This window comes from Podarcis bocagei, assembly GCF_964188305.1.
Source record: "Podarcis bocagei genome assembly, chromosome: 12".
NCBI classification, from domain to species: Eukaryota; Metazoa; Chordata; class Lepidosauria; order Squamata; family Lacertidae; genus Podarcis; species Podarcis bocagei.
This window is the reverse complement of record NC_138137.1, coordinates 16,717,653-16,731,017: the sequence shown is the minus strand read 5'-3', so window position 1 is coordinate 16,731,017 and position 13,365 is coordinate 16,717,653. Positions and strand designations below refer to the sequence as shown.

The 13,365-nt window shown below is 41.7% G+C and overlaps 1 protein-coding gene across 5 annotated transcripts in view; it reads right to left on the bottom strand.

Annotated features, from left to right (window-relative positions):
- Positions 1-13,365, bottom strand: part of OSBPL10 (oxysterol binding protein like 10) — a 77,817-nt gene that overhangs the window by 11,538 nt on the left and 52,914 nt on the right. For all 5 annotated transcript variants that reach the window (XM_081164529.1, XM_081164525.1, XM_081164526.1 and 2 more), the window contains one exon: positions 7,481-7,627. In XM_081164529.1, coding sequence (XP_081020655.1) covers positions 7,481-7,627 — 147 coding nt within the window. The remainder of the gene's footprint in view (positions 1-7,480; positions 7,628-13,365) is intronic.

The following is a 13,365-nucleotide window of genomic DNA, read 5'->3' as shown; positions in this document are numbered from 1 at the left end:
CACTCGTAAGAAAAACAAACCTGATTATAAGCACACACTGTTTCACATTAATTTTCCACAGCTCTCTAGTCTTGGCATGTAATGCTTCAGCTGTGCCAAAGAGCAGGTGTTTTGTAATGATGGCGCTCTTAATGCCTCTCCAAAACTGACATGGGGCTTCATCCAGCAGAAAGTTTCTGATCCCACCTTAATTTTGTCTCTGCCAGTTGAGGATTGGCGTTATTTCTTTTTGAGAGTATTTATAGGCTGTCTTTCCAGGTCAGACCCTCTCTAGGTGGCTTACAACATGCAAATCGCTGTAACGATGAGCAATTCTATGCCAAGGAACCAGAATGAACCATTAAAAAAAACATTAAGCCCAGAGTACAACACTAAATTTAAATCAAACGCTTTAAAAAGCACCAAAGCTAACAATGGCACAACCGGTCCTATGTAAAAGCAATGTTTTAAACAACTGGGTCTTTAAAGCGTGATATGGCCACATCATCATATACAGGGACTGCTAGTGGAAGCGTGCAATATTCTCCTTTAGGGATGTTACAAAAGTAGAGATGGAGAAGATTTTCATTCAGTCCACATTGCCAGTAGTACAACTTCCACTGCACTTTAATATGCAGCGCAGGGCACCTTATTTGATTGATCCGGACCTTACAACAAACCTGTCCACATTAATATTTCAACTGCACAGATGGAAACACAGAGTTCTCGGTTACTCTCTCTGCGTCTTTATGGTTCAGCATTAATCTGAACCTAAGTCTCCACGGGGCCAAAGCCAACAATGGTGAAAATAACTAGATGTTTGCTTCTGCCTTCTCAAAACACGTTATCATGATCTGCCATTCTTACATCTGCACTAGCCATAAAGACACTAAATCAGGGTTGAGACATATGGAGCAGTCTGTAGGAACATGGGAACCAAGTTACTCTACCCCCACCCTCAGCCAAGCTTCAGGATTTATAGCGTGATGCTGGAGTTTTAAGAATGGCACTAATTATAATTAGCAATTTCTAATCCAAAGCAATGGTACAAAAGAGCCAGGAGAAGAGAAGGGATTTATGTGCAAGAGAGAAGGGACAGAAGGGGAAAAGCATGCAACCCAGCAGCTTGATCTGTATACCTAAACCACAGTTATGCGTCACAGCTGCACCTGGTCTAAGCATGCATACAAATATTCGTCTTTACAAATAATCTCCTTTTCAGAGACCTGCTGATATAGTGCTGTCATTACTCATAGTGCCACCCATTTTTCCTGCTCACTCTGCTGTTGTCTCTGGATAAATAGGTTTAGAAGGTTACTGAAGCACTATTGAAGCCAACATGTGTCATTCGATCAGTGAATATTAGCACAACCTAAGAAGTGATGGGTGGCACTGTGGTCTAAACCACAGAGCCTAGGGCTTGCTGATCAGAAGGTCGGCGGTTCGAATCCCCGCGACGGGGTGAGCTCCCGTTGCTCGGTCCCTGCTCCTGCTAACCTAGCAGTTTGAAAGCACGTCAAAGTGCAAGTAGATAAATAGGTACCACTGTGGCGGGAAGGTAAACGGCATTTCCATGTGCTGCTCTGGTTCGCCAGAAGCGGCTTAGTCATGCTGGCCACATGACCTGGAAGCTGTACGCTGACTCCCTCGGCCAGTAAAGCAAGGTGAGTGCTGCAACCCCAGAGTCGTCCGCAACTGGACCTAACGGTCAGGGGTCCCTTTACCTTTAAGAGGTAAAATCTACCCAAATAATTCCCTATTCTAACACACACACACAGTGTATAACAATGCTATTTTGTAGACTTCCAGGCCAGATGCAACATGGAGACAATAAGCAGCATGTGGCCGGGGCGGGAGGGAGAGAATCTGCACATCTACAATATCAATTTCTGGTAAGCAGACGCCTGGGATTTGGCAGGGCTGCCCGTGAAAATGGAATAGTAATAGCTGGGGAGAGAAAGGAGCATAAGCATCAGCTCTGGAATAATGCCCAGCATTGCCGGACTGATCTGACTACCCAACGGCCATGTGTGTGATTGATGATACTGTTTGCCAAACTGTTCTGTCTATTAACGGACAGAAATAGCAGCTGTAAGCATGCTGCAAGAATAGCTGTGTATTTTTATTTTCAACAACAATAGATGCAATATTTGTTGCACTGAAAAGGCTAAGGAACAAGGAAGCTTCAAAAAGTTTGCCGCAGGCCGATTTAGACAGAAAGAAAAGTCATCTGCAAATCCAATACAGAACTGGCCCTCCCCACCCCACCAGCGATGCTTGAATTTGGGAAGGCTGCCAGCGTAATAAAGCCCTTTCAAAAGGAAACTCGGCTACATTCCTCTTTAACACCTGTGCAACACTCAGGGCTAATATTGACTTACAGAGAGAACGGAGTCAAAATTGCATGTGTCTAGGGGCCACTACCAACAATCTTTATTTACTGGGGGGGGGTGTGCATGCAAAGTGATCCTACTTTTGGAAGAGCATACGAGCTTACATAATGAGCAAGTCCGTCAGGAGCAAAATGCCATTAAGTTTTCTGCAGAGGAGCTCTCTGCCCAAATCTGCACCCACGTTGCAATTTCAAGTTTAATAAAGAAAAGATCCTGAGATTGCAGGTACCAGCATTTAGGTTACATAAAAGGTGGTTTATACAAGTAAAACAGCAAGTTTTTTATTTAAAAAGTGGCACCTCTTCTGTAATAATTAAAAGCTATTAATCTCACATCAGCATCAGTGTTACGGGCTGGTTGGACGCAGAAGAATGGTGGGAGGAAGCAGCTGGGGAACCCCCAAGGGAGGAAGACTCAGAGCCCGGAGAGTGGTGGTGGGACAACAGCGAGCGGTCAGAGGAGAAGAGGGAGAAGCCTGGGGAGAGGAAGTGTCAGAAGCTGAAGAGCTAACAGGGCTTAGTGAGCAGGGAGAGTCTGTGACAGAGAGAAGTCCAAAATCAGAGGCAGAAGCTGAAGCAAGTGAGTGGGAGGAGAGAGGCCAAGAGTCAGAGGGACAGGTGTCTCACCCTCCTGCTATGAAAAGCGCAGTCTCCGATTACTTGGGAAACGTCCGGTTGAGGAGGCGAGGACTTTCAGTCTCGCCAACGGATTTTCGTGGGGGAAGACCATCGGGAATGAGCATCATTAGGCCTGACACCCAACCAAGCCTGTAGAGGTCGTGTTTTTGCTAATCAAGAGTACGTTCCATCTTTGAACTGTGTGATGACTGACCTGGCATGCTCCTGTGACTATCAGGATACCCAGAGGTGATGCTTTTAAGGGGAAAAGTAAGGCCTGACACAAACACAGCTTTTGATCTTTAAAATATAACCACTTTTTCATAATACAGTGGGACCTCGGGTTACATATGCTTCAGGTTATAGACGCTTCAGGTTACAGACTCCGCTAACCCAGAAATAGTACCTCGGGTTAAGAACTTTGCTTCAGGATGAGAACAGAAATCATGCTCCGGTGGCGCGGCAGCAGCAGGAGGCCCCATTAGCTAAAGTGGTGCTTCAGGTTACGAACAGTTTCAGGTTAAGAACGGACCTCCGGAACGAATTAAGTACTTAACCCGAGGTACCACTGTACAAGCAAGGTAAAGAAGGATGAATGATAGCAAGAGCAGCCCGGTTGCATTTGGTTCTGCTCCCACAGTGGCCAACCAGTTGCTTGTGAGAAACCACGGGTCACGGGCGCAACAGCTCCCTCCCCACTTGTGATTGTCACCCAATGATATTAAAGGGCATGCTGCTTGCGAAAGGTAGAAGACAGCCTTATCTTCCATCAGCTTGTCCAAATCTCCTTTCAAACCGTTCAAGTTGGTGGTCATCACAACAACATGCGGGAACAAATCCCATAGTTGAGTTTAGCTATTAGAAAATCCCAGAATATAAAGCAGGCTATTATCTGATGCCAAGACTGCAGTCCTAAACACCACTATACACAATAGGGTTTACATTTGAGTAAGCACGGGTAGGAATGCAAGGTGAATGTGTTAAGAGCTTCCCTCCCCAAAATATAAGTGGCGTAGCAAATAAAGAAGGGCCAGACCCAATGCAGGTGGACTCTACCAAAACTGTAAGGTGGTGGTGGTGATGATTTATTATATTTATATACAGTGGTACCTCTGGTTAAGAACTTAATTCATTCTGGAGGTCCATTCTTAACCTGAGGTACCACTTTAGCTAATGGGGCCTCCCGCTGCCGCCGTGTGATTTCTGTTCTTATCCTGAAGCAAAGTTCTTAACCCAAGGTACTATTTCTGGGTTAGCGGAGTCTGTAACCTGAAGCATCTGTAACCCGAGGTACCACTGTACTGCCCTTAATCATAAGAGCTCAAGGATCTTGATAAACAAGGAACTTGTTTGGTAAACAGATGCAGGGCACACCTAGCAACCAAAGGAGAATGGACTCCTTTTACCTGTCCCAATAAAAACCCCTCCTCATTGACTAGCTCATGGTAGATACCTTTCCATAACTCACCTGCAACTGAGAATTGTACCACCACCAACCTGGCAGCATTTTTGCATTGCGTTTAATTTTTGTTTTGGATTGTTAAAGAACTAGGAGACACATTCAAGTGGAAAGCCCCACGCGCGAGAGAAGACAAAGCAAATGAGCAGATGGGTGACCTAGACAAGGCTTCCCATGCTTCCTGTCTCATCGCAGTTGTCGCCACTGCTGACGGGAAGACGCGAAGTACACCTCGCTTCCAGTCCCCCACTGCCACTGGGAGATGGAAGGCTGCATTTCAAAACTGCACACTTTCTTCCCTTGGCCAAGATTACAGCAGTCATTGCACAATTTGATACAAAGTGGATATGCTTAGACAAAACTGTGCAAAGCCTAGAATTCAACAGCGCAGTGACTAAAATCAACACAGATATCACACGATGAGCTTTAACGCTCTGAACTCTGCTATATTTACTAAATGATTAGGGTCCAAAAAAAATAATAATCTCCAAAGATCAATTAGGGTGCAGAATGAACCCAAATGGACCTGATTACTGATGTGTAAAGAAAGTGAAATTTAGTTTCAGTGCTTTTGAACAGATGAGAATATAGATGCTGGAGGTTTCCCTCTCTAACCCCATTATCTGTCCAATATTGTCTCTTCTCTTTTTATTTCGGCTATGTACCCAAAATGCTGACACCCAATAAATATTTTTCTAAAATACAACACAGATCCTTCCATTGTTACCAAGGAAGAGAATTCTAAAACAATTTCACTTAGCCATATTTATTCATTCTGGCATCATCCTTAGATAACCATTCTGACTGAAAAGTTCTCCACAATGTCCTCAAACATGCAAATGAATATTTAATAATATTCTGTCCCATGATTGCCAATACATTTAATTCACAGGGAAAACACATATTTCACTAATGCCTCTGCTTCAGCTGCCCTTTATACTTTCATTTGGTCTACGAGGTCAAACTGAGAAACCATTTTCTTTTCATGCATTATTCAGGAAAGTACTCTCTCAGTGTATTAGGTTACGACACCAATCAAAGTCAGTGGTTTTTTGACCTTCCCATGTTCAGAAAAACGACATACACTCAAGACGACAACCCAATATAATGAGAGCTTTTTGCAGTACTCCTGCTATATTTCACAGGCTAAATACTCTTCATTATTTACATATAGGGATGTGGAACATTTCCTCAAAAGTGTGGACACTTGTATATTAGCCATGTCACCGGTGTACTGTGTTTGACAACTATTAGAGGCAATTTTGTTTTCTAACATGTTATAAAAAGAATGATTAAAATTAAATAATTTAGCCTTGCATGGTCAACAGATTTTGGTTGGATATGGTAGTCAGTAATTAAGATTGGTCACCGATGCCTCACTTGCTTCCGCCTCCAAGGCATGGGGTCCCCAACACAAACATGAAAGACTGTTCTGGTCTTTACAGACTACTCATGGGGAAGGAGAAGGTCTTCACTTTGCAGTAATTCAGGTTTGATGACCAAGTGATCCCTGTCCACGAACCACAGAAGCCAGCACACCATCCCAAGCTGCCAGAAGATGCTCACAGCCATTTCAGCAACTTGGCTTTCAGAAACATCGCTGCCCCCCCCCCCCAGATTATGCGCCTGTTCTTCAGAAGGAGTGCGGCCTATCTGGAACAGACAAACAAACAAACAAACAAACAAACAGGCCCCCATTCGCAGAACCACCTGCCAACTCCCATCTTACAAGGAATCAACGTAATGGCTCTCTGCCAGACTACCACCAATGACCAAACACCAATACCTACATGGCCACACATGGTTCCAGATGTAATAGAGTTAGGTATCATCTGCATACTTCAGGTGTGGTTAACATGTGAGGTCCCTTTAGGCTTGTCGTTAAAAACAACGACGACAACTGGCTGCTCCTATCCCAGTCACCCCTCACTGTTATGCCATGGTACCAAAAAATTTTTGCATCCCAGTTATTTAAAATTCAATTTAAAAAGAAACACTGACTGACTGCTCCCTGCCATGATACTGTAAGCTTTGTGACTTTCCAAGGTCCCTCAAATGTGTGCATTTAAAAAATAATAAAAATTCTCCTGCGGTTGTTAGCCCAGAAATGGAAACAAGAAGAAATTCCAACAAAAGAAGAATGGCAGACGAAAATAATGGACTATGCAGAATTGGACAAAATGACAGGAAGGATTCGAAACCTGCGGGACCAGAGATTTACAGAAGATTGGAAGAAGTATATGAACTATTTGAAAAGCAACTGTAACCAGCAAATTCTGCTAGTAGGACTACAAGACGTTTTGTAAGGAGGAATATATGAAGTGCTACAAAGTAGATAAAGAGTAGAGATATTGGTTATGAGTTTTAAATGTAACAGGGAAAATAAGAAATGCATACTAAGAGATTAGATTGGAAAATTTTCAGGACTGATGGAAGTCAAAAAAATTGAATAAGATGTAAAAATATGTTTAATTAATGTTGAAAATGGTATGTTAAAAAAAAACCTAATAAAAATTTATATATATATTTTAAAAATTCTCCTGCGGGATGGGTTCCTGAAACAATTCAATGATGCCTCAATAACCTTCAAAATGTGTCCCTTAACAAAATTTAAAACTGACCCCATCTACTTCAGCCATACTCACTTTAAATACGGCTCTTAGAGGGCTGCTGATAGATCAGTGAAACCCTTGCCCCCTCCGCAAAAAAGGGTTAGCCTCACCCCTGCTTTTACTTCTCCTCCTGATTTTGCCCATGAAGAAGCTGGAAGCTTCAGTATTTTCAGTCGTAAGAAACGGTGTCAAAGTGCATAGTATGAGTCAGATTGAACTGCAAAACCTCCCACAAAAAGGCAACACACTGTAAAGCAGATCAAATTCCTTACACTCATTAAGGGAGGCAACACTTGGAACAAATGTTGCCATAGCAGATTTTGTGGAGAGGTTTGCGGCAAAGTCCAATGAGACTGCCTGTTTAATAGCATGTGACTCTTAAAGAAGGCTTTGTTGGTTGGAGGAAGAGGAGATGCATACCCTAGTTAGGTCCATTCCAAGTTTGAGTTGTGAGATGAGGTGAAGAATTACACTGCGCTGATCTTCCAGGACTCCTATATCTTCTTCTTCATTATCTTCAGTATCTGTCACCTCATCTTCAACTAGGATCAAGTCACGAGTGGAACACTGGTTTCAGGGTGGAAAGGAGAGAGGAAAAATATATAATCAGTATCACCAGCTGGACACAACAAAGAACAATATGGAGTGAATTCATATGAGCTTAATTACAGGGATCTCTTAGCACACCAGATTATTTCCAAATAGTCAACATTGCTAACTGACTAGCATAATCTTCAGTAAGTTATGAACAATTACCAAATCCACAGTGCTGAGGAGTTGGACAAGCCATAAGGAGTTTGCAGAATGAATCTGAGCATATACCATGAAGGCACCACTTTCATTTTTTAAAAAAGATATTGACATCTTACTCACTGAAAATTTTGGTTGCTACACAGCAGGACAAATGTTCTACTATCACCTAGTATATCAGAGAAGGATATAATCATTTGAAGGGCTAGGGGTCAAATAAAGAATCAGCTAGCTAAATATTTCAAGATTGGTTGAAATAGACAAAAACAAATGGTTCATTCACTATTTTAAGACTATGCATCTGTCAATAACAAGGTTGTGATGCTCTAACGTCTGGTGTTAAAGGTTATGGCAACATTGCACAATGTGTTCATTTTTCAGACATATTGATGAGTGTTTCAAATACCAACTCCTGTACTTATTCAAGAAGAAGAACAAGAAGAGGAGGAGGAGGAGGAGGAGGAGCAACTAAAGGATTCCTCGTCAAAAATGCAATAATCCGAAGCCTTTTAACTAAAAGTAACAGGATTCCAAATTTACTAAGATAAAGGTATTTCTTGTTTTCAGGAGGTTGCATGCACAGTTCGTTCTACTCAAAAGTATACCCACTGAAAATAAGAGATATGGTCCATTAATTGCAATGGGAAAACCTGGAGCAGAAGTAGGGTTACCATATTTCAAAAAGGGGTAATCCAGACACAAAAGTTGATGAGCTTTTTAAGTTGCTGAGCTTTTTATTTTATGTTTATTTTATTTATTTAGGCCAAAGTTGTTGAGCTCCCCCCCCAAAAAAAAAACTTTTTCAAAAATGACGTTTTTGAGCTATTTTTAATGAAATTCACCCAAATCTGCACTTCTGTCATGGGTTGCCATACGTCTGGATTTTCCCAGACACTTCGGCGATTTCCTCCCAGACACTGTTTCCAGCAACCAAATCCCAGCTATGTCCGGACATATGGCAACCATAACAGAACTTAGTTGGCCACAACTCAAGGAGTTTCAGGAAATGAATCATTTGGGTTAGGCCAGGTATTTCTTGAGGCTATATTACTGCTTTGGTATAAACTAGACACCATGGGAAATCTTGCCTCATTTATATTTCATTTCATAAAAGCTCAGCAATAGTTCCATAGCAGTAACTACGAAATGAACCAATAAATAATTTTTAGCAGTTATAAGAAGCAGTGTGAGAAGGGAGTTGCTCTCTTGGTATGAGGAGGGAACTGAAAGAAAAGGAACAGATCAGAGAATTTAAGGTCCAGAAGAAAATAACATGTTTTACTGAATATTTGTGACTTCACACAAAACTGAATCCATTTCTTTTTACCTCCCAAAAGCTACTTACTGAAGTTCAGTAACTTTCTAGTAGTCAAAAACACAGAGGGTTCTCTGATCTACATTAGGCATCATTATATAAGCAAGTTACAGAGGAAAAATTCGCTCAGACCCCTCAATACCTTCCAAAACAATGCATTAAAATATCCTTGCTCTCCAAGCAACATATACAGCTTTATCTGGCAATATAATTCCATTAGAAGAGTAGCTGTAACGCTGCCTTCAAAGACAGCACTGCATTAACTACATTAGCTATATCCATTTAAGCTTTGTAGATTGCAGTAGCTCTGAAAGAGTAAAACAGCAACTGTTCCCCCCCCTGCCAAGACGTTAAAAACCAAGGGAACAATATTCTTTCGTACGGTTATTTTACCGTACTTGATAACTTGAACGAGTGGCTTCAATTTCAACGGGATTTAAAAGTGAGCACTGCGCACAACCTAACGCTGCAATTTTATACTTGGGTGTAAACTAATATTCTGCCCAGAGTTAAACTTGCAAAGGGGAGAGGAGAAGACAGAACGAACTTATTAACGGAGCTTCAAAACTTACAGAGGATGTTTCTACTGCGGGTTTGTTTATCATCCAGCTCGACCTCATTGAGCGTCCTGAGCTACGTAACAGCGCTGCTGTTTTCCGTGGCTGCTGCCTAGCTCCTTTAATAACAGGCGAGCTGGAGCTAGGAATTAGTAGTACCAGGAAGAGTCAGGAGAAGCCTCCCCTCTCTGCTCTGCCCCCACCTCCTTTTTAATTTCCACTGAATTTGAAAAGCATGATGTCAATTCAGCACGAATCTGCTGCCTACCGTCCCAGTCATGTGACGCGGGATCAGCGAGCTTAAACTACAAATCGCTTACAACAGGAGAAATGATGCTGTTCTGCGGGGGCCCTGGGTCTCTTCCCCTCTGGGCACGGGAGCTAACCTTACAAAAAGAGCATCTTGTTCAGTGCTGAGAACAGGGACGGATTTCGGCTAGCAGATGTTTTTGTGTTGTTGTTTTTTTAAAAAAAAAAAATCCCTATTACAGAGGGCTTTCGTTCTTTCTTTTTTTAAACAAGATGTCAGATTCCAAGGGCCTCTGCAGAGGCGGAAGAGCTACCCTATGCCAGATTATAAGAAGCATCTTGCAATTTTGCTAGAAGTTTATTAGAATTAAAGGAGAAAGGGTTACAAAGTCATCCACACACACACTCTCACCCGATAAGGTTTATATCAGGCTTCCTCAACCTCACCCCTCCAGATGTTTTGGGACTACAATTCCCATCATCCTTGACCACTGGTCCTGCTAGCTAGGGGTCATGGGAGTTGTAGGCCAAAAACATCTGGAGGGCCGAGGTTGAGGAAGCCTGGTTTATATGAATGAAATGTGAGTTGCTGCCAATGAAGATGAGTTTAGGGCAGGCAAAGGCAAACTCCAGGTGTTTGGGACTACAATTCCCATCATCCCTGACCACTGGTCCTGTTAGCTAGGGATGGTGGGAACTGCAGGGCCTATGCCTGGTTTAGGAAAATGCATATAAAGCCATCAGTCGAGAGCCACTTCATACATTAACTGTCCCCACAAACTTGTGTGTGCAGCCATAGTCTGTATCCAACGAATTAATCATGAAAAATATGCACCTAAGCACAAACCTGTGAGGCTTCTGATGAATTAAATTATATATATATATATATATATATATATATATATATATATATATATATATATATATATAAATTATAGAGAGAGAGTAGAGGTAAAGGTACCCTGACCGTTAGGTCCAGTCATGGATGACTCTGGGGTTGCGCACTCATCTCGCTCTATAGGCCGAGGGAGCCAGCGTTTGTCCGCAGACAGCTTCTGGGTCATGTGGCCAGCATGACTAAGTCGCTTCTGGCAAACCAGAGCAGCGCATGGAAACGCCATTTACCTTCACGCCAGAGCAGTACCTATTTATCTACTTGCACTTTTACGTGCTTTCGAACTGCTAGGTGGGCAAGAGCAGGGACTGAGCAGCAGGAGCTCACCCCGTAACGGGGATTCGAACCACCGACCTTCTGATCAGCAAGCCCTAGTCTCTGTGGTTTAGACCACAGCACCACCTGCATTTATTATGTACTACATAATAAATCTATATAATTGCATATTAGTGACCTTGAATGGGGAATGATTCTTACATAAAAGGTAGTATTCCTCTTTTTTAAAAAAAAAATACAAACCTAAAACTAAGCAAGTTATATATAACCAGATTTCAGAAACTTCTTCCACAGCCACTAAATGGTGTTTGATGCATTAATTTAAGCTAGATTAGTTTGCAGTGATGTCTACCAACCCACAGCTCACTGTGTTTATCCTGAACACTGTATTAGTGTGTACAGAAAAACATCACAATGATTATCAGTATAATGTCACCTTTTCCAGAGGACACTCCAGTAAGTGACTGATCAATTTACTATTATGTTCTATAGAGAGGGAAATTATTGATAGTTTTAATGTACTCTGTCCTTGCTCTAAGTAACGATCAGGCAGTATGACCTATTGAATTTGTCAAAGCACATGGTCAATGGCTGTGTGTTGCGCTCCCAAAGAGAAACCAACTCATTAAGATCCTGTTAAACTCATATCAGACAGCGACGGCACAACCCTAGAAGTGTTTCCTCAGAAGTAAGCCCTACAGAGTTGAATTTTACCTCCAAGTGAGCAAATACCACTCACAGCCCCAAAACACACACCTGAGGCAATGTTTGTTTTTTAAAAGAGGATTTTGCTTCTAATTGTAATTACCTGCATGTAATTACTAGGCCAACAGCATGGCCAATAGCCAGGGATAATGGGAGTAATATAATCAAATAAATAAATAAATTCTGAACGGCCACAGGTTCCCCAATCCTTCATTTAATGGGGCCCAATTCAAAGTTTTCTAAGTGTAAAGATCTTCAGTTAGCCTTTATCTTCTTTTTGTAAGTTGACACTAAAACGTTTAGACAACTATAATAATAGATTGTATATTTAGCACTCTTACAAAAAGGATTCTGATCCCCTTTTTAGCATTCTTCTAATGAACAATGCTGGTGGCCGAATTCAAATATATGATATATTATGCTCTCAATTCTATTTAAGTTTCCTTCCAGCATTTTGCACCAGTATTAAACTTGAACAAATGAAAACAATAGACAACAACACATTCTAGAGCAGCCAAAAAGGGGGAGAGGAGGAGGCAGTTCAGCCAAGCAAGTCTAGTCCCCTAAATTCTGCATGTAACTTTGTGTTAAAATGGGCCGTTTCCTTGAAATTTAGTATCAATGTCCACCAGGGTATAAACATACAACACAGTGTAAACCTGCAATTAAAATTTCGTGGTTTCTTTATTATGGCCAGAATCTCCCCCAAAAAGCAAACCTGCCTTGTTCTACTCTTTCAGGGAGAGGTAAGGGCTAATAGCTTCTATTTCTCAAGCAGCAGACTTCTGTGAAACATGGCAAACTCGTTTTTTAAAAACTAAGGAGACTTTTCAAAAGCAGTTTCTGATATGGGTGTCTGGTGTTCAAGTCAAGTATTCCACACGGATATGCTCAAGGCTTGGATGCACCTAAAGTACCTCTTTGGATCCTGGCCAATAACATTTGGCAATGCTGGGATGGCAAAGAGAGAAAGATCAAAACTAATTACAATGTTCGTTTTGAACACATGGCAAATCTCAAGGACAACGCATCTTAATCAGAGTTGGTATCAAATAAGCAAGAAACAGGCCAGCACCAAATGGAGTTGATGTGAATCAAAGCAAGCAGTGGCCCTTATAGGTTTGGCCTTAATTGAAAAGCAAGAAAGAAAAAGACTTAAAATTATTGCTGCAGCTAATATTGCCGGGTCTAGTTTAAAAAAACCTGACAATACTAGAATCCCCATGGTTCACTACAGGTTTTTGAAATTTGCAAACAGGAGTGAATACTCAGAACCTTAACAGATCAGCCTTAAATTTCTACCCAGTCCAGTGTTCTTTGCAAAAAATAACAATCCAGAATTAAACAGTTCACTATGAATTGGTCAGTGGTCAGAGAGGGATCACATCCACCTTTTGCCAAACCCTGATATGCATATGCCACATAAAAAATCCCAAGAATCTGATGAAAATTAGGGTTATGGATTGGATCTTAACTTTGTGAAAGGAAGGAGTTACTGTTCATGGAAGGGGAGCAGCCCTCATGGAAGTTGGGTGAGTATAACTCAACAAGTTAGCAA